The 27,969-nt window shown below is 44.5% G+C and overlaps 1 protein-coding gene across 1 annotated transcript in view; it reads left to right on the forward strand.

Moving 5' to 3' along the window:
* LOC147700905 (killer cell lectin-like receptor subfamily B member 1B allele A) overlaps positions 1 to 27,969 on the forward strand; it is a 426,874-nt gene that overhangs the window by 236,939 nt on the left and 161,966 nt on the right. Inside the window, exon 5 of the mRNA XM_086929268.1 lies at positions 15,934 to 16,040. Within this exon, the coding sequence (XP_086785394.1) occupies positions 15,934 to 16,040 (107 nt within the window). The remainder of the gene's footprint in view (positions 1 to 15,933; positions 16,041 to 27,969) is intronic.

The raw sequence follows: 27,969 nt of genomic DNA on the forward strand, positions 1-27,969 counted from the left end.
CTATTCACTCTCCACTACTACTCTCTCTCTACTACTCACTCACTTCTACTCTCTACCACTCACTCTCTACTACTCTCTACTACTCACTCTCTACTACTCTCTCTCTACTACCCACTCTTACCTACTCACTCTCTACTACTCTCTACTACTCACTCTCTACTTCTCACTCCCTACTACTCTACTACTCACTCTCTACTCCACACTCTCTACTACTCTCTACTACTTACTCTCTACTACTCACTTTCTACTACTTGCTCTCTACTACTCTACTACTCACTCTCTACAACTCTCTACTACTCACTCTACTACTCTACTATTCTCTACTTCTCACTCTCTTCTACTACTCTCTACTACTTACTCTCTACTACTCGCTCTCTACTACTCACTCTCTACTTCTCTACTACTCTCTACTTCGCTCTTTACTGTTCACTTTCTACTACTTATTCTCTATTACTCTACTATTCTCTACTACTCTCTCTAGTACTCACCCTCTACTACTCACTCTACTACTCTCTACTACTTACTCTCTATTACACATTCTCTACTACTCGCTCTCTACTACTCTCTACTATGCTCTACTACTCACTCTCTACTACTTACTCTCTACTACTACTACTCTCTACTACTCACTCTCTACTAATCTCCCTACTCCTCACTCTCTACTACTCACTCTCTACTACTCATTCTCTATAACTCACTCTATAACTCACTCTACTACTCTCTACCATTCACGCTCTATTACTCTACTACTCACTCTCTTTTACTCTCTACTACTCTCTACTACTTGCTCTCTATCTACTACTCACTCTCTACTGCTCACTCTACTACTCTCTACTACTCATTATCTACTAGTCATTCTCTACTACTCACTCTCTACTTCTCACTCCCTACTACTCTACTACTCACTCTCTACTCCACACTCTCTACTACTCTCTACTACTTACTCTCTACTACTCACTTTCTACTACTTGCTCTCTACTACTCTACTACTCACTCTCTACAACTCTCTACTACTCACTCTACTACTCTACTATTCTCTACTTCTCACTCTCTTCTACTACTCTCTACTACTTACTCTCTACTACTCGCTCTCTACTACTCACTCTCTACTTCTCTACTACTCTCTACTTCGCTCTTTACTGTTCACTTTCTACTACTTATTCTCTATTACTCTACTATTCTCTACTACTCTCTCTAGTACTCACTCTCTACTACTCACTCTACTACTCTCTACTACTTACTCTCTATTACACATTCTCTACTACTCGCTCTCTACTACTCTCTACTATGCTCTACTACTCACTCTCTACTACTTACTCTCTACTACTACTACTCTCTACTACTCACTCTCTACTAATCTCCCTACTCCTCACTCTCTACTACTCACTCTCTACTACTCATTCTCTATAACTCACTCTATAACTCACTCTACTACTCTCTACCATTCACGCTCTATTACTCTACTACTCACTCTCTTTTACTCTCTACTACTCTCTACTACTTGCTCTCTATCTACTACTCACTCTCTACTGCTCACTCTACTACTCTCTACTACTCATTATCTACTAGTCATTCTCTACTACTCACTCTCTACTACTCTCTCTCTACTACTCACTCTATACTACTCACTCTCTGCTACTCTACTACTCTCTACTACTCTCTCTACTACTCACTCTCTACTACTCTCTACTATGCACTCTGCTACTATCTGCTACTCAATCTACTACTCTCTACTACTCTCTACCACTCACTCTCTACTACTCTACTTCTCTATCTCTACCACTCACTCTACTATGATCTATTACTCACTCTCTACTGCTCTTTCTCTACTACGCTCTACTAGTCACTGTCTACTACTCGCTCTCTACAACTCTACTACTCTTCACTTCTTACTCTCTTCTACTCACTCTCTACTACTTTCTACTATTCACTCTCTACTACTCACCCCACTACTACTCTCTCTCTTCACCATTCACTCTCTACTACTCACTCACTTCTCACTCTGTACTACTCTCTCTCTACTACTCATGCTTTACTACTCACTCTCTACTACTCTCTACTACTCACTCTCTACTACTCACTCTCTACCACTCGCTCTCTACATTTCTCTACTACTCACTCTACTACTCTAGTACTCTCTACTTCTCACTCTCTACTACTACTCTCTACTACTCACTCTCTACTACTCTCTACTATTCACTCTCTACTACTCACCCCACTACTACTCGCTCTCTACTACTCACTCTCTACTTCTCTACTACTCTACTTCTCTCTTTACTATTCACTCTCTACTACTTCTTCTCTATTACTCTACTACTCTCTACTACTCTCTCCAGTACTCACTCTCTACTACTCTATACTACTCACTCTACTACTCTCTACTACGTAATCTCTCCTACACACTCTCTACTACTCGCTCTCTACTACTCTCTACTACTCTCTACTACTCACTCTCTACTACTTACTCTCTACTACTTACTCTCTACTACTCACTCTCTTTTACTCTCTACTACTATCTCTACTACTCACTCTCTACTGCTCACTCTACTACTCTCTACTACTCATTATCTACTATTCATTCTCTACTACTCACTCTCTTCGACTCTCTCTTTACTACTCGCTCTCTTCAACTCTCTACTACTACCTCTCCACTACTCACTCTCCACTACTTGCTCTCTACTACTCTCTATTGCTCACTATATACTACTCACTCTCTGCTACTCTATTACTCTCTACTAATCTCTCTACTACTCACTCTCTACTACTCTACTACTCTGTAATACTCACTCTGCTACTCTCTGCTACTCAATCTACTACTCTCTACTACTCTCTACCACTCACTCTATACTACTCACTCTCTGCTACTCTACTACTTTCTATGAATCTCTCTACTACTCACTCTACTACAATCTACTACACACTCTATACTGCTCTCTCTCTACTACGCTCTACTACTTACTCTCTACTACTCACTCTCTACTACTCGCTCTCTACAACTCTCTACTACTCACTCTACTACTCACTGTGGAATAGTCTACTACTCTCCACTTCTCACTCTCTACTACTCACTCTCTACTACTCTCTACTATTCACTCTCTACTACTCACCCCACTACTACTCTCTCTCTACTACTTACTGTCTACTACCCACTCACTTCTACTCTCTACTACTCACTCTCTACTACTCTCTACAACTCACTTTCTACTACACACTCTCTACTACTTGCCTTCTACTACTCTCTACTTCTCAATCTACTACTCACTCTCTACTACTATTTACTACTTACCCTCTACTACTCTACTACTCATTCTCTAATACTCTCTTTCTACTACTCACTCTCTATTACTCTTTCTACTACTCACTCTCTACTATTCACTCTCTACTACTCTCTTTCTACTACTCACTCTTTACTATTCACTCTGTATTACTCAATCTCTGCTACACACTCTTTACTACTCTCTACTACTCACTCTCTACTACTCACTCTCTACTTTTCGCTCTCCACTCTCTACTACTCTCTACTTCTCACTCTCTACTACTCACTCTCTATTACTCACTCTACTATTCACTACCACTCACTATCTACTATTCTACTACTCTCTCTCTACTACTCACTCTCTCCACTACTCACTCTCTACTACTCTCTACTATTCACTCTCTACTACTCACCCCACTACTACTCTCTTTCTACTACTTACTCTCTACTACCCACTCACTTCTACTCTCTACTACTCACTCTCTACTACTCTCTACAACTCACTTTCTACTACACACTCTCTACTACTTGCCTTCTACTACTCTCTACTTCTCAATATACTACTCACTCTCTACTACTATTCACTTCTTACCCTCTACTTACCCTCTACTACTCTACTACTCATTCTCTATTACTCTCTTTCTACTACTCACTCTCTATTACTCTTTCTACTACTCACTCTCTACTATTCACTCTCTACTACTCTCTTTCTACTATTCACTCTTTACTATTCACTCTGTATTACTCAATCTCTGCTACACACTCTTTACAACTCTCTACTACTCACTCTCTACTACTCACTCTCTACTTTTCGCTCTCCACTCTCTACTACTCTCTACTACTCACTCTCTACTACTTACTCTCTATTACTCACTCTACTATTCTCTACCACTCACTATCTACTATTCTACTACTCTCTCTCTGCTACTAACTCTATACTACTCTTTACTACTCACTCTCCACTACTCACTCTCTACTACTTGTTCTCTACTACTCTCTACTACTCACTCTCGACTACTCTACTACTCTCTACTACTTTCTCTACTACTCACTCTCTACTACTCTCTCTACTACTCACTCTCTATTGGTCTCTACTACTCACTCACTACTAAACACTCCCTACTACTTGCTCTCTACTACTCTCTACTACTCATTCTCTACTACTCAACTACTCTCTACTACTCACTCTTTTCAACTCACTCTCTGCTACTACTCACTCTCTACTACTCACTCTCTATTACTCACTCTACTATTCTCTACCACTCACTATCTACTATTCTACTACTCTCTCTCTACTACTCACTCTCAACCACTCACTCTACTACTCTCTATTACTCATTCTCTACTACTTTCTCTCTACTACTCACTTGCTACTACTCTCTACTCCTCACTCTCTAATACACACTCCCTACCACTTGCTCTCTACTACTCTCTACTACTCACTCTACTACTCACTCTCTACTACTCTCTACTACTCATTCTCTAATACTCTACTACTCTCTACTACTCACTCTCTACTACTAACTCTCTGCTACTTTACTACTCTTTACTACTCTCTCTACAACTCACATTTTTTGCTACTCAATCTACTACTCTCTACTACTCTCTTATACTCACTCTCTACTACTCTCTACTACTCATTCTTTACCACTCCACTACTCTCTCATACTCACTCCCTACTACTCACTCTCTGCTACTCTACTACTCTCCACTACTCTCACTCTACTACTCAATCTACTACTCTCTACTACTCACTCTCTACTACTCTCTCTCTAAAACTCATTCTCTAATACTCTCTACTAGTCACTCTACTACTCACTCTCTAATACTCGCTCTACTACCCTCTACTATTCACTCTCATCTACTCTACTACCTCTCTACTACTCACTCTTTACTACTCTCTTTACCACGCACTCTCTACTACTCTCTACTACTCACTCTCTAGTACACACTCTCTACTACTCACTCTCTACTACTCTACTTCTCCCTACTACTCACTCTCTACTACTACTCACTACTTCTCTCTCTCAACTACTCACTCTCTACTACACACTCTCTACTACTAGCCCTATATTACTCGCTCTCCACTACTCTCTACACTCTTTACTACTCACTCTCTACTACTCTCTACTACTTACTCTCTACTACTCTACTACTCACTCTCCACTACATTCTGTCAACTAACCACTCTCTACTACTCACTACCACTCTCTACTACTCACTCACTACTACTCTCTACTACTCTCTACTACTACTTTCTACTACTTACTCTCTACTGCTCATTCTCCACATCTCACTCTACTACTCTCTACCACTCACTCTTTACTACTCTACTACTCACTCTCATTTACTCTCTACTACTCTCTCTCTACTACTCACTCTCTACTACTCTCTCTCTACTATTCACTCTCTCCTACTCACTCTCTACTACTCTCTACTATTCACTCTACTACTCTCTACAACTCACTCTCTACTACTGTCCCTACTCCTCACTCTCTACTACTCACTCTCTACTACTCATTCTCTACAACTCACTCTACTACTCTCTACCACTTACGCTCTATTACTCTACTACGCACTCTCTTTTCAATCTACTACTCTCTTTCTACTACTCACTCTGCACTACTCACTCTACTACTCTCTACTACTCATTCTCTACTACTCACTCTCTACTACTCTCTCTCTACTACTCACTCTCTAATACTCACTATCTACGACTCTCTACTACTAACTCTCCACTAATCACTCTCTACTACTTGCTCTCTACTACTCTCTACTACTCACTCTCTACTACTCACTCTCTGCTACTCTACAACTCTCTACTTCTCTCTCTACTACTCAGGTTTCAGGTTTAAAGTCTTTATTTCGATTTTTAACAAATCATAAAAGACACATTAAAATACAATTTTTTTTAACTGATTCAATTTAAGCAAAAACAAAACTATAATAAGGATTAAACACTAACAAAAGTATACAAATAAGGAACATTTAAGACAAATGGATAAAACAGGATTAAATTTCAATAAATGAAGAAACCTGACAATTTTTTTTAAATTATGTTAAAAAAGAGAAGACATTGCAGTTCAGATTCATTATAAACGGGCCCTTTGTATGGCAAAAAAAGAATTCAAGGGATACAGATGAAGCAACTAAATCATGGAACAGTTAGCTGATACATAGTCAAAACAGATTATGACCAATTATAGAGCATCTTGATCCTTAGGGCTAAGGCGTGTTGTTTTTTAGCCTGAGAAGCCAAGCCCATCCCAAATATTTTGCCAAAGATACTACAAAGAGTTCGGAGGTGTTAGTCCTAAGCACCCATATTGCTTCCATCGATGTTTTGTATGGTAGTTTTTGAAACAAAGGTTTTAGCCATTTCTTTCGGGGTGCACCGTACCTTGGGCAAGCAAAAAGAAGATGTCCTTTGGATTCAATATCACCTGGACAGCATGTACAGTAGGGCGATAACCCTGTAGACCGTTTGTTTAGAAAAGAATTCAAGGGCAAAGCGCCCACTCTAAACTGATGATACAGCTTCTTGTCTAACGGTCGAGTTATTACATCCCAATATGGCTCTCGCGATAGGTCAAGTTTGAATGTTAAAAACCTGCCTGTAAGACTGTTTTTGTTAGAGAGCTGAACTCTTTTTAGGCGGGTTGTTGCCCAATACAAGGATTTGAACTCGTCTTTGGAAGGGAAGACATTGGATTGAGGGGATGTCCAAAGGTGTTCCAAGCCCATGTCATTAAGGATAGATTTGACAGCAGAAAGCCATGGGATTTTCCCTGAGCCCCTAATAGACCTAACTTCGGCCAGTTCCTTTGCAAAGAGGGATAGATCTGAAGATGTCCATACCCGTCTCCACAGGGCCACTAGCCTAAATCTAGCCATCTCGTTAATGGGTGGGGAGCCAAGGTCCAAGCAGAGGGGGATCGATGGTGTTGACTGGGGGAGGCCTACTAAATTACGAAGGAATCTGCATTGAAGTTTGAACAGATTAAGCAAGTCCATGTGGCCCCACAGATCTGCGCCATATAAAATGGCTGTAGCGATTTTAACATCATAGATCTTAAGGGCCGGAAGGACCCGTTTTGTAATTGATTCCTTTTGCTCTTTAACGAGGCAACCAGTCAGCCTAGCAAGTTTAAGATGTTGTATATTAATCTGGTCCTTCCATCTTAAGCGGCTGTCGAGGGTAACCCCTAAGTAGGTCATGGTATCGACCTGCTCGAGGTTTACTCCATTCAACCTCACGGAACTCCTAACTGGATGGTTCTTTGTAAAAACCATAAATTTTGTTTTCCCAACATTAACTACCAAATTATTGATGGCACAGTACTCCTCAAAGCGGTTGAGAGCCCGCTGCAGTCCACTGCGTGTTTTTGAGAGGATTAAAGTGTCATCTGCGAAGATGAGTAAGGGAAACCTCATCCCAGCCAGCATTGGGGCATCAGTGGGGGTATCCGTGAAAAACTTGACAACTTGATCGATGAAGAGGAGGAAGAGGGTTGGGGCCAGGACACACCCCTGGCGGACACCTCGAGTTACGGGAAATGTCTCAGTCACTTGTCCCTGGCCCCCCCACCTCACCCTCGCAAAGTTGTCCTCATGGAGTCTGACAATGAGGCCTAATAGTTCCAATGGGCATCCCAGATTTTCCAGAACACCCCATAGTTTGGCCCTTGGCACCAAATCGAAGGCGGACTTCAGATCTATGAATGCTGCATAGATGGTGCCGCCGCCGAGCCACACCTCCTTCCAATAGATCAGGCAGAATCTAAAAACCTGATCTATGGTGCTCATTCCCGATCTGAAGCCCGCCTGCATGGGTGACAGGATATTCTCTGTTTCAATCCATCCCTGGACCCGTCCCAGGACCATGCGTGCTACTATCTTTTGGATCGAATCGATCAAACTAATAGGGCGGTAATTGCCTGGGATGGATTTATCGCCCTTTTTATAAATTGGAACGATTTCAGCCCCCTTCCATGATTTCGGGACTATGGCTCCAAGGGCCAAGGTGTTAGCTATCCTGGTTATATAAGGGAGCCACAAGGCGGTATTAGATTTAAATAAATCTGCCGGGATCAGATCCATACCGGGGGCTTTCCCTCGAAGGGTCAATGCAAGGGCCAGCTCGACCTCAGCAACTGTGAAAGTCAATTTTTCACTTTGCGGGGTCAGCAAGAGTGCATTACCTAAGGGATTTGTAGTTTCGTAGTCATCAGCTCTAAATTGGGCCGAGTAGAAAGATACCCAATCCTCAAGGGGCACATTATTTCCCGGGATAGAAGAATCCGCATTTTTCCCCATTTAACCAAATCCCAAAACATTTTCTGATTGTTAGTGGAAGATGCCTCCAGAAGGTCTGACCAGAACTTATCCTCCCACTCCCGTTTTGCTTCTCTAAGGGTTTTCCTGTAATTAAGCCTTGCAGCTTTCACTCCGACCATATCCCTGGATTTAATGGCTAAAATGAGAGCTGCATGTGCCTCCCTACATTTCCTATTGTACCATTTTTGGGGCAAAGGATTTGTTTTAGTAGGAGCACTTCCACACGGTAGGGAAAGAAGAGTTTTTAAATGGTCAAAGCATTTAATATGTACTCCCATCACATCGTTAGCTAGTCCAGGATCCACCCCCATCAGATCTATTTGCGACATTTCATTAAGCGCATTTTCTACCACAACATTAATGTTGTCCAATAAAGACTCGTCTTCCAAAACCCGGGACCACTTCAGTCTCCTCCTGTCATTGGTAAGTTGGACGTCCCCTGTATAGGTGACAGATGGCTCCTCCTGTCTATTTAGACCCGGTATCTTCAACGACAATGACAGCGGATTATGGCACTTTCTGGACGCTGTAGTACTGCCATGTCGATTAGTGACGACCAGTGTTCCATGTTCAGTAAGATGTAATCAATGGGGCTCTGCCTCTGCCCATTGTCGAAAGTACAGTTTCCTTTGATGTCCGAGGCAGAGCGGCCGTTACATGCATGGAACCCATTTTGTAATCAAAATGCTATCCAAGATACCGCCGCCTCTGTTGATTTTTCCCTCTTATCCACTTGTAAGTCCGGGATACCCCATACAGAATCGTCTGCCATAGTCCAAGTATCTCCCATATCAAACAAAGGTTCTATGGTGCAATTTAGATCACCAGCAAGAATAGTAATATTGCCTCTGTCTATTTCCGTGGTTATATGGTCAATAAAGTTCAACAAGGGTGGGCTTCGACCACCAGGCAGACCTCTAGCATAGATATTAACAATGTTCATGATTTGCTTATTCCCTTTGTTTATTATAATGGAGAGGAGATCCAAGTTCTCCACAGGAAATTCAGTTGGATAGAAACCCAAGGATTGTTTCACCCAAATCAACAAACCGCCTGAGGCCCGCCCTTTTCCCCCTTTGGTTGCAGGTTTAAAAAAGTTAATATAGCCCAACTTGTGAACAGGCTCCATTGCCCATGTTTCCTGCAACAGGATAATATCGTAATTGTCCATAAAGTTCGACCAGTCAGTAGAAGCAAGGCGCGCCTTAATACCCGCTATGTTCCAGGACAAGATTTTCAAGTGGTCTTTCATGTGGTCTTTCAAATTGTCCAGCAACGAAGGTTGTAAAGGCTGTACAAATCCCTGAGACGTCCCTTTATCGTCTTTAACCACTAAGTGCTTAGTACAATCTACTGGAATTATGAGGTTATCCTTGGTCGAATTCCCCTGGACAGCTGCATATGGTAGAGGGCTAGATATCAGAGAGGCTTGACCTCCTTCCTCATCTACTCGATTACTGGTTTGATTTGGGCACACCGTACTATGCTCAATGGACTCTTGGGCTACTGCGCTACCAAGCAAGGGCTCACTAGATGGATCGTTGAGTCAATCAATGGCCTCAAGGCCAGAGAGGGGGCCAAAGTGATTAAAGAGAAAGGGGCGCTGGCAGTCAAGCGGGGTTAATGCCAGGGGATGTCTTGCAGCAGGGCCCTTTTGAAATAAAGGGTAGGATTGGGGGGGCAAATGCCTGTGTGGATAAAAATATGATAAGGATAGTGTTTGTACATCCCCCTGCCTTGCAAACCTTGGTTCTCGTCGGATGGCATCTATCACCCACGAATCTTTAAATGAGATAAGGATACAATCTCTTTCCAAGTCTTTTGGCTCATGCCCCACCCAGTCTACTCTCCTCACATATAATATCTCCGTAGGAGTGGAGGGGGGTAACGGGCGATTTTTATTCAGCCAAAAAATGACTTTATTGCGAAGGTCGCCATAAGACTCCCTAGCACCTGGTTTTAATGGCGCTACGCCTGTCAAAACGATGGTGTGTTGGGCTGCTTCAGGTGGTAAATCGACACTAGGGGTAGTTGGTCTTTTACGTCCCCCCTCCCTATGCTTGGTGGAGACAGTACGTTGGACTCTCGGGGTACTTGGGGGGGCAAGATTTAAAGTAGATTGTGGGGGAGGACCCATGGTTTGGCGCCCACCAGTATTTTGTTTAGCCGCTGGTTTCGGGTGGGGCTTTGGTGCCTGGGCGTGAGTGTTAGCACCTGATTTAGAAGAAGTAATATTAGGTTTTTCACCCCCTTTAAGCATGGTACTATTCGTTCCTATGGTTTTATTAGGAAGTGTTTTACCCTTTTCCATATTGGTATTACTAGTGGCCTTAGTAGATGTTGATGTTTTAATGGCACCCGTATTATTAGAACCAAGTACTGTTTGTAGCATCGTATGGTTTGAATTAATCATAACCTCCATACCATCAATTTTTGAGGTCATGAGCCTAGTCCGCTCCAGGACTGGTAAGAGTAATGTTTTAAACATAGCCTCCATTTTTGCTAACAAAACTTTGTCACTATTAAGGCACATGGGGCAGGTACTTGAAGAGCCCAAAGCTGTAAGGGAAGGACATAACATGTTATTAAATACAGAGGGTATTAAGGGGTTTTGGGGAAGCTCAGACCCCTGGCTACCACCATCTTGGGCTTTGTTTACTTTAGGCATTTTTAAGTCACTTTCCCCTGACAATCTAGAGTCCAGCTTTCTTTTCTTAATGTTGGGGCCAGGATTAGAAATAGGATGATTAATGATTTTGGCAGGATTAGACGTATTAGAGTGATTAAGAGGAAGACTTCCAGAAGGCTGACTACGATCCGGCCCCCCGCTAATCAAGGAATCATTATCATCATCCCCATCCCCCTGGCTACATTGGGAGACGTCTATACTATGCCTTACTTCCCTTGAAGTATCCCCTGTTGGACTTCCCCCTATGATTTCTAGATGGACTATTGCGTCCGTAGAGGTGGTATGGACGCAGTTAAAGGCAGCATGTGGGGCAGAGGGCGCAGGGGAGATGGATGTAGCTAGGGCCCCCAATGATGATCGCTTTCCACTAATAAGGTCTATTGAAAGTCTTTTCTCTACCAAGGCAATTTCCTTTTCCAGGATTCCAGTGGCCCGTGTTATGAATGCGTCTAGGGGACCAGACACCACGCCCTTGGTGGTATTGATTTGGACAGTACATTCCTTCCCTGATCTTAGTGGCATTTTCTATAGCCTTGTAATCGACCAGGGGGGGTGGGCCTAGGCCGTTCTCTGCCGTACTCGAACGGCCTCAAACGGCCCGCTCTTTGCCCGGTCTTTGCCCCGGCCTTTGTCCCGCGCGCGTCCCGCGTGCGCGTCACTGCCGCAGTTTATCAGGGGGTGGGGTAGGTGAAGGGGGCGGGAAGAGGACCAGCTGCGGCAGATCAGCGCCGCACAGCACGCTGGTCCTCGCAGTCCCGCCTCTGGCCCTGGAACGATGGTGCTCAGCCCCTGCAGGCACGTTGGTGCTCCAAGCACTTAGAGGGACCCTGGGACAACGACAATCCCTGTCACAGTCAATGGCCTACGAGCGGTACCCGCGGAGCGGGGCCCGCTAGGCGTGGTATGGCGTAGCGGCCAGAGCGAGCAGAAAAACCACAACAGCAGCACTCCCGGCAGGGTCACAGGAGAATCCCACGCAGGTCAGGCTCCACAAAGCTTTTAAAAGGTGGAGGGGGCGGGAAGAGGACCAGCTGCGGCCGATCAGCGCCGCACAGCACGCTGGTCCTCGCAGTCCCGCCTCTGGCCCTGGAACGATGGTGCTCAGCCCCTGCAGGCACGTTGGTGCTCCAAGCACTTAGAGGGACCCTGGGACAACGACAATCCCTGTCACAGTCAATGGCCTACGAGCGGCTCCCGCAGAGCGGGGGCCGCGAGGCGTGGTATGGCGTAGCGGCCAGAGCGAGCAGAAAAACCACAATAGCAGCACTCCCGGCAGGGTCACAGGAGAATCCCCTACTCACTCTCTACTACTCTACTACTCTCTACTACTCACTCTCTTCTACTCAAACTACTACTCTCTACCACTCACTCTCTACTACTCTACTACCCTCTGTCTACTACACACTCTCTACTACTCACTCTACTACTCTCTACTACTCTCTCTACTACTCTCTCTCTACTACGCTCTACTAGTCACTCTCTACTACTCACTCCCTACTACTCACGCTCTACAACTCTACTACTCACTCTACTACCCACTCTGGACTACTCTACTATTCTCCACTTCTCACTCTTTACTACTACTCTCTACTACTCACTCTCTACTACTCCCTACTCGTCACTCTCTACTACTAACCCCACTACTACTCCCTCCCTACTACTCCCTCTCTACTACTCACTCAATACTACTCTCTATTACTCACTCTCTATTACTCTCTACTACTACTCTCTACTACTCACTTTCTTTACTCTCTACTACTCTCTCTATATTACTCACTTTCTACTACTCTCTACTGCTCACTCTCTACTATTCACTCCATACTACTCACTATACTACTTGCTCTCTACTACTCTCTATGCTCACTCTCCACTACTCACTCTCTACTACTCGCTCTCTGCTACTCTCTACTACTCGCTCTCTACTACTCATTCTTTACTACTCTACTACTCTCCACTACTCTCTTACTACTCACTCTCGACTACTCATTCTTTATTACTCTACTTCTCTCTACTACTCTCTCTACTACTCACTCTACTACTCACTCTCTACTACACACTCTCTACTACCAGTCCTCTACTACTCACCCTCTACTACTCTCTACTACTCACTCTACTACTCACTCTCTACTACTCTTTACTACTTATTCTCTACTACTCTACTACTCACTCTCTATTACTCTCTTTCTAATACTCACTTTCTTCTACTCTATTTCTACTACTCACTCTCTAATATTCACTCTCTCTCCACTATTCATTCTCTACTACTCATTCTCTACTACACGCTCTCTACTACTCTCTACTACTCATTCTCCACTACTCACTCTACTACTGACTCTACTACTCTCTACCACTCACTCTCAACTACTCACTACTGCCATTTCTCTACTACTCACTCACAACTACGCACTCTACTACTTACTACTACTCATTCTCTACTACTCTCTCTCTACTACTCACTCTCTACTACTCTCTCTACTACTCACTTGCTACTACTCTCTACTCCTCACTCTCTACTACACACTCCCTACCACTTGCTCTCTACTACTCTCTACTACTCACTCCACTACTCACTCTCTACTACTCTCCACTACTCATTCTCTAATACTCTACTACTCTCTACTACTCACTCTCTACTACTCACTCTCTGCTACTCTACTACTCTCTCTACTACTCACTTTCTACTACTCAGTCTCTACTACTCTACTACTCTCTCTACTACTCACTCTCTGCTACTCAATCTACTACTCTCTACTACTCTATTATACTTACTCTCTACTATTCTCTACTACTCATTCTTTACTACTCCACTACTCTCTACTATTCACTCTCTACTACTCACTCTCTGCTACTCTACTACTCTCTACTACTCTCACTCTACTACTCAATCTACTACTCTCTACTATTGACTCTCTACCACTCTCTCTCTAATACTCACTCTCTAATACTTTCTACTAGTCACTCTCTACTACTCACTCTCTACTACTCGCTCTTCTACTCTCTACTATTCACTTTCATCTACTCTACTACTCTCTCTACTACTCACTTTCATCTACTCTACTACTCCCTACTACTCACGCTCTACTACTACTCTCTACTTCTCTCTCTCAACTACTCACTCTCTACTACACACTCTCTACTACTAGCCCTCTAGTACTCACTCTCTACTACTCTCTACACTCTCTACTACTCACTCTCTACTACTCTCTACTACTTACTCTCCACTACTCTACTACTCACTCTCTACTACTTTCTGTCAATTACTCACTCTCTACTACTCACTCAATACTACTCTCTACTACTCACTCACTACTACTCTCTACTACTCTCTACTACTTCTCTCTACTACTTACTCTCTACTAATCATTCGCCACATCTCACTCTACTACTCTCTACCACTCACTCTCTACTACTCTCACTCTACTATTCACTCTCTTCTACTCACTCTCTACTACTCATTCTCTACTGCTCACTCTCTACTACTCTCTCTACTACTCACTCTCTACTACTCTACTACGCTCTAGTATTCTCTCTACTACCCACTCTCTACTACTCTCTACTATTCACTCTCTACTACTCACACTCTACTACTCTCTCTCAACTACTCACTCTCTACTACTCACTCACTACTACTCTCTACCACTCACTCTCTACTACTCCACTACTCACTCTCTATTACTCTCTACTACTCTGACTCTACTACTCAGTGTCTACTACTCTCTACTTGTCACTCTTTACTATTCACTCTCTACTACTCACTCTCTACTACTTGCTCTCTGCTACTCTCTATACTCACTCTCCACTACTCACTCTCCACTACTCACTCTCTACTACTCTCTTCTATTCACTTTCTACTACTTACTCTCTACTACTCTACTACTCGCCACTACTCTCTTTAGTACTCACTCTCTACTACTCACTCTCTATTACTCTACTACTCTCTACTACTCTCTACCACTCACTCTCTACAACTCTCTACCACTCACTCTCTACTACACACTCTCTACTACTAGCCCTCTACTACTCGCCCTCTACTACTCTCTACCACTCACTTTACTAATCACTCTCTACTACTCTTTACTACTTACTCTGCACTAGTCTACTACTCTCTTTCTACTACTCACTCTCTACTACTCTCTTTCTACTAATCTCTCTCTACTACTAACTCTCTACTACTCTTTCTCTACTATTCACTCTCTACTACTTGCTCTCTACCACTCTCTATACTCACTCACCACTACTCACTCTCTACTACTCACTCTCTACTACTCTCTTCTACTTGCTTTCTACTACTCACTCTCTACTACTCTACTACTCACCACTACTCTCTTTACTACTCACGCTCTACTACTCACTCTCTATTACTCTACTACTCTCTACTACTCTCTCTAGTACTCACTCTCTACTACTCACTCTACTACTCTCTACTATTTTCTACCACTCACTCTCTACGACTCTCTCTACTGCTCACTCTCTACTACTCTACGACTCTCTACTACTCTCCCTACTACTCACTCTCTACTACTCACTCTCTGCTACTCTACTACTCTCTTTTCACGAATGTATTCCATGTATAAACATTGCTGCATGGTATTCATTGTATGAAATGGAAATGTATTTGAATCCAAGATGTATTTGTTTTTATTGTGTGCAGGATTTTTTTAAAGCCAAACTGACCAACCAGGCTTGGATTGGGCTGTTCATGACACCCGCAGGAGGGAGCTGGACCTGGGTGAATGGATCTACTCTGAATGGAAATGTGTAAGTGTTACTAGTATTCTTACTCTGGGGGATTCAAAGTCTGAATGAATCATAACACATTTTTTGAGGTTGTCAATGGCACATTTATATATTTGAATACAGACTGATGCTTAGTCTTAAGTCTGTCTTAAGTTTGTCTTAAGACAAACTTAAGACAAAATCCTAACTTCTGTGAATACCAAAAGTAGTAAGTTTAGGATTTTGTCTTAAGTTAGTTCTGTGAATCGGCCCCTGAATGTTGACTCATATTTGCATCATCAATTACACATAGACCCTTCCTCGTACCTGCTTCTGCCGCCTTTCATAGCGTCGACCTCCCCCCCCCCCCCCCCCCCCCCGTTGGGGGTAACTGAGCACTTTATAAGCTTCTAACTGAATATTGGCTGCACTGCCGCATTTATACTGTCAGTCACTAATGTTTAGGGTATGTTCAGATTTTCACACTCTCTCAGTAATCATAGTGTGTGTTTATTAATAACTCATGCATGCAGATATTTGCACTGACCCTCAGTAATCTTCAACATGTGCCAGCTTTACACGATTACGTAGAAATCTTAACTGTACACCATGCTTTTTCCATCACTCATTTATGCTTAGTGTAAGTTCAAACTAGCCCCATTGCTTGGTAAACACTAGCACATCTTTATTTTTTCCCCATCACTATCTAATTCTTAGCTCATATTAGCATTTGAGCCATTTCTCTATAGTCCCCACTACTCAGAAATTGTAAGAACATGGTTGTGCTTTAGCAAGACCTCTGGACCTATGTCTCCTTCAGCACAGCAACATAACTAATATAGATTCCAAGTATTCCAAGTATCTGTTAACAAATTCCCACTGTTATATACTTCTCCATAATCCAAAAACCCTTATTCGATTCTGTAATCCTTTGAGAAATCTAAAATACTTCAATTGCACGCACATGTAAAATGCCCCAATGTATTTCATGTACGGCCTCTTCATGAGGACCCTCACATTACTTATTGGTTAAAACCAAGTCCTAAAGGCTACAAAATATGGATTTTGAGTAATGACTCAAACAAAGTATTTAGACAATTGTATAAACCATATGCAGTTAAACTTCTGAAATAAAAATATTATGTATAAACATAGGTATGTGATACATCATCATTTGCATAAACAAAACAAAATCACGATCTCATTTTGGCATTTTCAGTACTGGCTTATTTCATGCTCAGCAATACAAATGCCATTTGTGTGCAATTATATACCTGTGTATTTGCTTTATTTTTAAATACTCAAACCGTACTGTAAATCATAACTAATATTAACTGATATTTCACAATCGGAACAATAATAAGCACCTTCACTCCGAAATCTTGAATGCCTTGAGTGTCTGTCTATCTTTGCACCCTTCACAGTGTCGTCTTAAGTATTTTGGGAGCCCCAGGCATGAAGTGTTATGAGGGTTCTGTTCGAACAATTTTGAATTGTATTACCTATCTTCTGATAATTCAAGCTCCACAAGGCAAAATAAGATTGATTAATATGTTAAAGATTAGGACGGAGAATTAGACTGAAGTAAAATTGAGAACAAGTTTATTTTCTCTGGGGCCCCTTAGATGGTTGGGCCTTGGGCAGTTGTTCTCTTGGCTTACACAGAGCAAGCCCCACACTGCCCGCAATATACTGTCTTCTTGACTAAGTATGGGACCATCACTCGTACCAGCAGTAGGTAGTTACTGAGCGGGACTCTGTGAGTGGGGCGATGAGTGGACATGACTCACCCAGAGGGGTTGGGGGGGCACTATTAGGCTTCATAACATTAGTGAATAACAAACATCTGTTGTGTGGGAAAGAGAGCGAGAATGTTCTATAGAGTCAGTGCGAGTGAATCGAACATCCACTTCTATCACCTTATGAGGCATCACAGATGCAGCTAATGAGTGATTTAGTTAATGCAGGTGATGAAGCTTATCTTGTCACCCTTCATGATGGCTCCACTCCCTACCCACACTTTTCACACATTATTTCCAGGTTGACTCAGCCAGTATTATTGCACTGGAACCTGCTGGGCCCTGCCAAGGAAGGCTCAAACAGAGTCTGAGGATGTCTGTTTATTTCAAGGCCTCTCAGACCTATGTATGCCGAAGAATGGTTTTAGATTTGTTCACCTATAAGAGACAGTGCTTTGTGGCCGGAGACACCATTTTAAACGTCATTCAATGCCTAAAGCGCTGCTAGTGCAGTTCCATTGTAGGTCAGATTATATCTCCCCTGTTTCATTGCGCAGATTTAATTTTTTTAACTCAACTCTAGCAGGCCCTGCCGCCCTCACCTAGTGCTTAACTCTAGTCTCCGAGTTGGAGTCCATATCAACACGGCCCAATATCGTCCAGGTCACGGCCCGCGCTAGTGGCTGCTTTCAGCAGTGGCCGTTGAACCACGATACTCGCCGGTGCGGTGGTCATAGCTGCCAATGTTTCAGAACTCTATATGTGACAGTTTCCTAATTTCACTGTAATTACAAGTGACATTTCAATGACTATGAGTGACTCTTTCTTGCGAGCAAAATTAAGCAATGAAGACGAGGGAAACATATGAATATCGCAAATTGAACCCATTTGAGCATCAAGAAACTCTAAGAATATCTTAAAACTGCACCAAAGCACCGTTGGACTCGACTGTACCAAACAGCATGTGATAGGCCACACTGCCTGCAAATGAGCCTCATCTTCCATAACGCTCCCCCCCCCCAATAAAACTATAAAAATAGGCTAGATCTCCCATTGGTGGACTTAAGCAGCACCACCTCATCCTCACTCTGATCAGAATGTACTGAGAAGCTCCAGAACGTACCATCACAGTGTATCCTGCTCCCGTACCATGTGACACTCACAGCCACCATCCAACACAAATGTCACCTAGCTAGGAGGGTTTGTATAAAGCCATCCCGCCAATGCCCTTCGTTGCATAACTTCTATATAAATCCGGGCCTTACTAATTAATGTAAGCAATATAAATGAAAATATACCACCCACAAAATGAGGAGAATAAGTAACTGCTAATGGTAGAAAAGGCTCACCAAACTGTTTTAAACAGTACAGCGTCATGTAGATCATGTCACAGAGCTGAGTGAAAACATACTGATCCAGCAGGGACGGTATAAACTGAGAGGTCAGAGATAATTGTCACAGTGAGCTGCAGAAATCCTGCCTTCAGCCACTAACTCCATCCGGTTATGGCAGACTCACTCATGTTGCTACAAAGTAGGTGGTACAGACTATGGCAGGCTGCTGGTTGGACGGGTGAATTAAAATTACCATCAGACTCACAGATCTGAGTAATCTTTGTACCCTGGCTTGCGTGCGCACACACACACTTGTGTCATGGCCGGAAACATCAGCGCTTTACTGGGGCAGTCACAGCGCCCCTCCCCCATGCACTGAGGATGGTTGGGCCCTCAGGCAGTGCAGCAGTGGGAAGCTGAGAGAGTCTGGTGGCCAAGCCAGTCAATTTAAATTACCATCAGACTCGCAAAGCAGTTCTGAGTATTCTTTGTACCCTGTCTTATGTGCACACACACTCGCGCTTTACTGAAGGTAGTCACAGCGCCCCTCTCCCATGTACTGAGGATGGCTGGGCCCTCAGGCAGTGCACAGTGGAAAGCTGAAAGTCTGGTGGCCTGGCTTAGTTGTTTGCTAATGCTGTAATGTCTTGACACTTACTTTCAGCGAGCGGCGTGGTGAGGTGCGGCCGTGCTGGTATGCTGGGGCATGGCAAAAGCAGGGAATGAGCGCGCAGTGCATGCAATCTGAAAAAAATCAGCACACGCTGCCTGCTACCGTGCACAGCCCCAACTCCCACAGAAGACCAGGCGCCCTGCCCAACTCAGTGTCCTGCCCACTTGTCCCGGTACGGCCGCTGGGCTGCCAGTGCCTGATTGAGAAGAAGTATTTAACTCTTGAAGAACAGTGTGAGAAGAACTTTAAACTAACTTGTAGAAGTGAAACAACAAGTTCTTCAATATCACCAGTCTGGCAGTCTCGCATCAACAACAACACAAGCAGTACGTAAAGTAACACAGCAGCAGCAGCACTTCTTACGGTAGAGCAGCAAAGCACACACTCTGTGCAACTAATTTTAATTACTGACGTGCAGGATTCGAATTAGCCTCTTTGGACAGGACCACATCCAAGCTGGTACCTTCCCAGCCCCTGTGCGACTCGCTGAATAACTTCTTTATCAACAAAATTGCAGATATCAAGGCCAATATCCCTCCTCCCTCCCCAGCTTTCCGAAACCTTGACCCACCACCCAACGCCTTTCACCTCGACCTTATAGCCCCGCTGTCTAAAGAAATTTTCCTCTCCCCGCTCCATTGCGTCAAGCCTGGATCCCCTTCCAACATCTGCCCGGCTCACATCTTGCGCGATATCTTACTTACTTGCCCTTCCCCCCCCACCTTTGTCAATGAGACCCTTAAGTTAGGTACTGTCCCTCCATGCCACAAATCAGCCACCATCATCCCAATCTTGAAAAAAACAGGCGCAGATCCAACAGCGCTAGTAAACTATCGGCCCATTCTCCTTCTTCCCTACTTGGCCAAAGTCCTCGAACGCCACACCACCAAAGTCCTTAGCTCTTTCATAGAGGACAGCGGCTACCTCTCACCGTGCCAAGCTGGGTTCCGCCCTCTCCATTCCACCGAAAAATTGCTGGTCTCTGTTATAGACACACTCAGAGAGGGGCAAGATGTTAATCTTCCACAGGCTCTGGTTCTTCTTGATTTGTCGGCCGCCTTCGACTCGGTGGACCACACCATCCTTCTTTCCCGCATTGGAGGTTCTGCCCTGGCCTGGCTCAGCTCATTTTTGAGCGATCGCTCACAGGCAGTCCATCTGGCGAATTTTTCCTCGAGGCCCGCAAAGTGCAATGTGGCGTCCCTCAGGGATCTTCTCTCTCCCCCCTTCTTTTTAATTTGTTCATCTGTCCGCTCATTTCTGCTCTGCAGAGGATAGAGGTCACAGTGTTTAATTACGCCGATGACCTCCAGCTCATTTTTAACCTCTCTGACTCCCCTGACTCTATTTATAATTTCCAGTCGGTGATGGTCTTTATCAGGGATTGGATGAGCGTTAGCCATCTTAAGCTCAACCCTGATAAGACCAAACTTCTTCTCACTGGCGGTAAACTCAACCCTTGGTCCCCCTTCTTTTGGCCCCCCTCTTTTGGTCCCTCCCCCTCTCCCTCTCCCTCTGTCAAGACATTGGGAATCACCCTCAATCAACAACTCACCTTACATTCCCAGATCAGCACGGTGGTTTCTTCTTGTTTTTTTACTTTGCGCACCATTCGAAAGATCTCACGTTTTTTTTCCTTCTCAGCCCTTAAACTGATATTGATGGCTATGGTTCTCTCCCGGTTAGATTACAGGAATATACTATACAACGGTGCCCCCGCGTACACCATCCGGCGGCTCCAACTGGTGCAGAACCAAGCTGCCCACCTGGTCTATGGTTTACCCAAATCACACCACACCACTCCCCTTCTAAGATCCCTCCATTTGCTCCCAATTAGAGAAAGGGCCCTCTTCAAGATGGGATGCATTACGTTCCAGGCCCTTAGGGGAACAGCTCCATCATTTATCATGTCCAAAATCGTACCCTACATCCCCAGCAGACAACTGCGATCTTCCTCTCTGTCCCTCTTTGTGGTGCCCAGGTTCAAGAAGAGCAGAATGGGAGACTCTAAGTTCTCCGTCCTTGCTCCGCAATTTTGGAATTCTCTACCTCTCCAAATGAGATCAACATCATCCTACCTGGAGTTCCGCAGCACCCTGAAAACCAATTTGTTTGCACAGGTTTTTAAAATCTAAACCGCTCCACCCTCTTACTCAGGAACCATTCTCCTCAACAGCGCCATGAAACCGCCTGGTGTACGAGCGCTCAATAAAGACTTTTAAATTCAAATTCAAATTCACTAAATGCGTTTAGCCCCGGCCCTGATAATTAAGTGCAGATTCTAAGCACCGGCAAGCACCGGCACAAATTAAGCACTATGTTTACCACATCGTACAAATACTGTCTAAAAAGCTTGAGGTTTAAAAGGCCCTTTTGAAGGGGCGTGCTTGAAATATTGAAACACTTGTAAGTGAATCAACAATAGAACTGTTATGCAACAACAGCAGTAAATAATCTCCCAAGCACAACAGCATTCACATCACCTAGTATGTTCAGTGACACAAGTAGTCTTTATCCTACCTGCACACAGGGCATCCTGGATTACTGCTTCTGCAGTCACACTACTATGGTAGTCTCACTACAGACAGCTCCAGCTATCTGACACCAACATCATTGCATGCAATAATCCACTGCTGAGTGATCCCTTGTCCATAATTGCATGGGCATTCTTGCTAATCTCATCTTGGGTCTGGATTTAGCCAAGACCTTTATAATTTTATAAATATTATATGTATAATATACTTACTTAAAGGGTTTTTCAGCCGGCTCTCTTCATCTTTTGGTCTGTAATTGTGTCATTACATTTTGCTTCTGCCCACTACAGCAAACAGCATGGGGCAAAGGGGCCATCTACTTAAACTTTTGGCATTTATCACTTTCACTAGGAGCGCATCTGCATAAAATGCCGATCCCATCACTGCCAGTGTTTTTCATTATACTTATACTTATTACTTTATGCGTTTGTGATTAAAGCCTGTTACAGCACAGCACACATTCCCGCTTTTTCAGTTCCTGCCTCCTGCTAATGATGTTGTAAATTCCTTTTGAAGCTGCCTTGTTAGGTCTTGGCTCTTCACGGTGCATGCACTGTCTCAAAGAGACATGTTATATATACTTTGTGGGCTTCAGCCTGCTCATAGGCTACCCATTTGCTGGCTCCATCATTGCTCTCCTATTTTTTCTCCCCATTTGTTGATGGCATGCTTGCGTCATACCTCTTCTTATGTTTAGCTCTCGCTGAGAGCATGGAATAACTACTTCTATTTATCTGCTGCTCCACTTTTAGAAACTGTTTTAGGAACTTCTTTTTTGTTGTTTTGGAGCACTTCAAACGCGCACTCGTGTTTTCACTCACTCTGAGACATCAAACTCCTTTTTTTGTTGTTTTGAAGTACTTCACACTAGCGAGCGCTCGTGTTTTCACTCCCTCCAAATTCTGACATATCAAACTTTTCGTTATTTTTTTTTCTAGGAATCACAGGATATTTAGCCTCCCGCCAAGACTCGAACCCGGTTCCCAAGTTTCAAAGACAGCCACTCTAGCCATTAAGCCACATCTACATTTAATAGACTGATTGTTGGTTGCTATTTGCAGCTTCACATGGAGTATTAGATGAATGTCAGGCTAAGTTTTGGAATATTAAGGGGGTACTCCATATTAAAATTAGTATACTCGAAAAAAAAATCTTCAAATGTCGTTATTTGAACCAATAGGCTGATCTCAAACAAATTTCGAATGTACTTCATACTGACAAGCTGTTCTTACACATATGGGATAACATTCAAAATGGACGCCTGTTTAGTTCTTCATATTTCTGTAGCACGTCTGTTCTTTATTTCCATGGTCTTCCGTTCTTTTTGGAGTCTTCAGTTTGATTCCACACCTCCTGCCCCCCCTCCACCCATCAACCACCACAGGTGGTCGCCATTTTAGTTCAGTTATTTTGGCAGTGAAGCTCCCGGGCACTTGTTTCCTAAAAGGAGCACGAAAGACTTATTAGAAAAGTATCTGCCACCCATTCTCACCTCCTGAGGCAGTTTCCCGGTCCCGCCAGCACCCTTGCTATTCTCCGCCGCCGCTGGGAACATCGCGGCCGCCGAGAGAGCAGAGCCTTGGGGGTCAACTACAACTCCCAGCGTCCCCTGCTTCCTGGACGCTGACCGCCGCATCACTCTGCCACGCCCGGAGGCGCATAAGAGAGAAGCGCTCCTCCCGCATCGCGGGACGCGCGCGGGCAACGCCGGGCTGAGCCCGGGCAGAGGGCGGGCCGTCTGTGGCCATCTGGGGCTGAAGGTGGCTGGGCTGGGCCACCCCCCCTTTCATCTATTGAAGTTACAAAGGTACTGTTTCCATTTGGATTAAAGTTCTTAGATGTATATAGCGCCCTAGCAACGTAGTGGGAGAACCTGAGGTGGGGCATCTGACTGTTAGATATATTCTACCAGCTACTGACCTCATAACATCCCTCTTCCAAAATGAACAAACGGGGAAATAAAACCATAACCCCCGCGACACGATCTCACACCAAGCTGTTGGCAGCCGAAGCACAACCCCTACCAACTTTGGCGGCTATCGACAAGATGCTGCAACAGACTATCGGTGTTGTGGTTAATGCTATTGAGAATACCGAGAAGAGGCTATCGATAACCCCAACACTAGGTATGCAAAACCCGGGAAGAGACATCTCAGCTACCACGACTGATGTCTTGGACACTAGCTCATTTTTGGCGCCAACATATGTAGACTTGCCCTGCAGTCAGAAGCCCGTTGAGACTTCTACAGATGTGCAGGAGTATCCAATCACCCTGTCTTCCCCTTCCCCGGAGAAAAGGACAGCAGGACGTAAACCATGTATGAGGAAAAAGAAAGGAAATATCCTAAATAAATTGGGTAATAATAAATTGGCAAACCATGACCTTGTGACACCAACTACCAGTACAACTTGCCCAATGCTAGGAATACCATGCTGGGTCACAAACATGGTTGCCGATTTACAAGCTTCCTTGGAGCGGACTATTGTTGCCCAACTTAACCCCTTCCATGCTCATGACGGAACGGTTCCGTCATGAGCGTCGGTTGGCCTGTGCTTATGACGGAACCGTTCCGTCATGGTTCCATTGGTTCTTTAGAACCTTCAGCACCACAGCAGAATTCACGCAGCGCTGAAGGGGTTAAGCCTCTGGTTTCAAAACTTGATAAACTTATTGCTGCTACAAATACAAAGGGGGGAGGGAAAATTGAGCCAGCCAAACAAGTGAGAAACTCTGCACCCCATGTTATTGATACTCCATCCCAAAGTGTTCCAAGAACTAGAGTAGTGGAAAGTAAAACCCCCCTAGTACAGACCGCTAATGTCGTAGCTACACCAACTTCCCAAAAACCCACGCACGATCCACCACAACACCTGCCAAGGACCAACACTCAGAAGCAGATCTGCCAAGCAGCACGAAACTTGGAAAATGCCATAGCGAAAGACATGCCAAAGACAAAAGAGGGAGATAAGGGAATTATCAAAACTAGTTCGCCACCGAAACAAAGCCAAACACCAAGATCCTTTTCTCGACAGCCACCAACAATTAACCTACCCCCTGAAGCCCAATCCTATGTGGTGGCACTCGCAGGAGTTCCTCCGTTAACTGAGGGGAAAAGAGAAAGGGAGACTGAGCTGAAAAACAAGTGCATCCAGTGGCTTAGTGTAAATAGACCCCTCCCGGGGAATGTCTCAGGGGAAATCCTGTCAGCCAGAAGAGTGGGTTGGATTGGGAGGAGCCCAAAAACTGTGGCTGGTGACGTGATAATTCAGAATTTTAGGGATACCTCTGCTGTAGGGTATATTTGTAATGCCCTGCACTATAGTTCAGACACGCAAATATGTCCGCTGCACCTCTCATATTTTTACCCCACTCCTAGCTTGGAACCATGTCGTCCTAGATTCACACGCAATAACAGGGGGGGGGGTTCCTACATCATATAGAACTTTAAATGGGGGGTATTTAGGGAGGGCATGTCTACCTACGGTCCACTATTCCCGATACAGCCACATTGGAATAGGTTCAGTGTTTTGGAAAATGTAGACTGACTTAGTCAAGGAGGAATGTCACCCTCAGAAGCCACAAATGTAGTACACAGAAGTTCAGGGGCAATAGAGGAAAATATCCTGACACCAATGTCGAGGGAGGTTCCAAAAGCTGTAATATAGTTAGGGAAAGGACTAGCAATAGGGGGATTAGGGAAGTCGAAGGATCAGATAGCTCAGAAAAAGGATGCCTAAAATTGGTTTCCTGGAATATAGCCGGGCTAAAAAACAAGCTGCTTACTCCAGAGTGGGCCACCTTTATGGCAGCATATGACATCTGCCTGATGCAAGAGACCTGGGCACTAGAAGAGACCTCGAGTGCGACCTTTGCAACGTTTGATATCTTGGCAGTATCCACAGGTAGAGGGCGCCCGTCGGGCGGGCTATCAATTTGGATAGGAACTCACCTGGGAATCCAAGCAACCAAGATTCAAACAAATTCCCCGGACATCCAGTGTGTCTTAATAGAACCCCCAAGCCAACCGCTAGTAGCAATAATAAGCACCTACTCGAGACCATCAAGGAATGGCCAGGAATCAGCTACAGTTAGAGCCCTGAATTCCTTCATTCAAGGGCTAGACCCCTCTATCTCAATAATCCTCGGAGGAGATTTTAACTGCCAATTTGAACCTCTGGGTAGTCTAGAACTGGGTGACCAAGACAAGGTAGATGCACTATGGCATATCCTGGACCCGAATATTGCCCCCGTCAGGGCATGGACACCCCTTGTGCTCCAAATAAAATGTTTCTCCCTTGCGACATCCCTGCGGGCGTGCAATGGGAGATTGGACCCTGACCGCCCAGCAATGGCAACCTTTAATCGGGCAAACAAAACAACCATCATTGACTACCTAATGGTGGATGCCAAAAACTGGGATAAGCTGAAAGAATTTAGGGTCATTCAAAGACAGGACAGTGATCACAATGCCTGGTAGTAACTTTCAAACCAGGGTCATTTGGACTAATCACCCCTGACCACATACCTGCCACAATGACACTTCCCCTCACGCTGACTAATAACAGAAGGAGGGTTAAGTGGCCCCACCTTGTAGATTCAACCTCGAAGCTTGCCAAAATCTACCAACTCGCTATCCCTTTTATAGCGCAGATGGGTGACTCGCCTGGCTGGCAGCAGGCATTAGATACGCATAAACAGCTAGTTGAGGTACTAGGGGATGTGTTCTACCCCATAAGTAGAATTAAGAAGCATGTTCCAAAAACCCACCCCTGGTATAATGATGCATGCAGGAACTCAAAAAAGGAGCTCCTTGCGGCAATCAAGGCAAAAGACAGAGAGAACATTAAGGCAGCTAGACTGATCTATAAAAAGGAGCTGACCAGGGGCAAAAGGGAGTGGGAAGAAGCCAGGTGGGAAGAACTCAGAGGTGCCCTTGTGACAAAAGATGCCAAACTATTCTGGGCATTAGTAAATTCCGGTACAAATGATGGTGGGGGGATCCCTCTACCAAATATCCCCCCCTCAGTGTGGGAGGCGCATTTCTCTGCACTCTATACTAGCTCTGTGCCCAGTTACAGTGACCATTTAGATAGGTCTGGGATGTCAGAGTTAGAAGGTCCCTCCTGGGTCTCCCCTGCCCAAGACCCCCCGCACGAGTACCGACTGTGGGGGGCCTCGAGCATGGAACACCAGGTAGACCATAGGGACATCGAGGTAAGGATGGCCCCGAGAAGTGGTGAGAGTATTTCAGTAAAGGAGGTGGAGACTGCAATTACCAGACAACTCCCTAACAAAGCACCAGGCCTGGATAGGGTACCGGGTGACCTTTTTCGTTCTCAGCCAAAGATTTGGGCGCCGTACCTAACCGTATTGTTTAATGCGGTCTTACAAGGGGCAAAGATCCCTGACACCTGGGCGGGGGCCGAGATCGTCCCCATTTTTAAGAAGGGGTGCCCTTTGGAGCCGTCAAATTATAGACCAATCAGTCTCTTGGACACTACCCAGAAACTGATGGGCCGGATACTCCTGGATAGAATACTGGGATGGGCGGAGGAGCATGAAGTAATAACTACCCTCCAGGCCGGTTTTAGATCAGGGATCTCGACCACGGACCAACTCTTTAGGCTGCAGGTCCTTTTTTGGAAGACCGTAAGTGTCGAGGGTGGCAGCCTCTACCTGGTCTTCGTAGA

Source organism: Lissotriton vulgaris, chromosome 7, assembly GCF_964263255.1.
Source record: "Lissotriton vulgaris chromosome 7, aLisVul1.2, whole genome shotgun sequence".
Classification (NCBI taxonomy): domain Eukaryota; kingdom Metazoa; phylum Chordata; class Amphibia; order Caudata; family Salamandridae; genus Lissotriton; species Lissotriton vulgaris.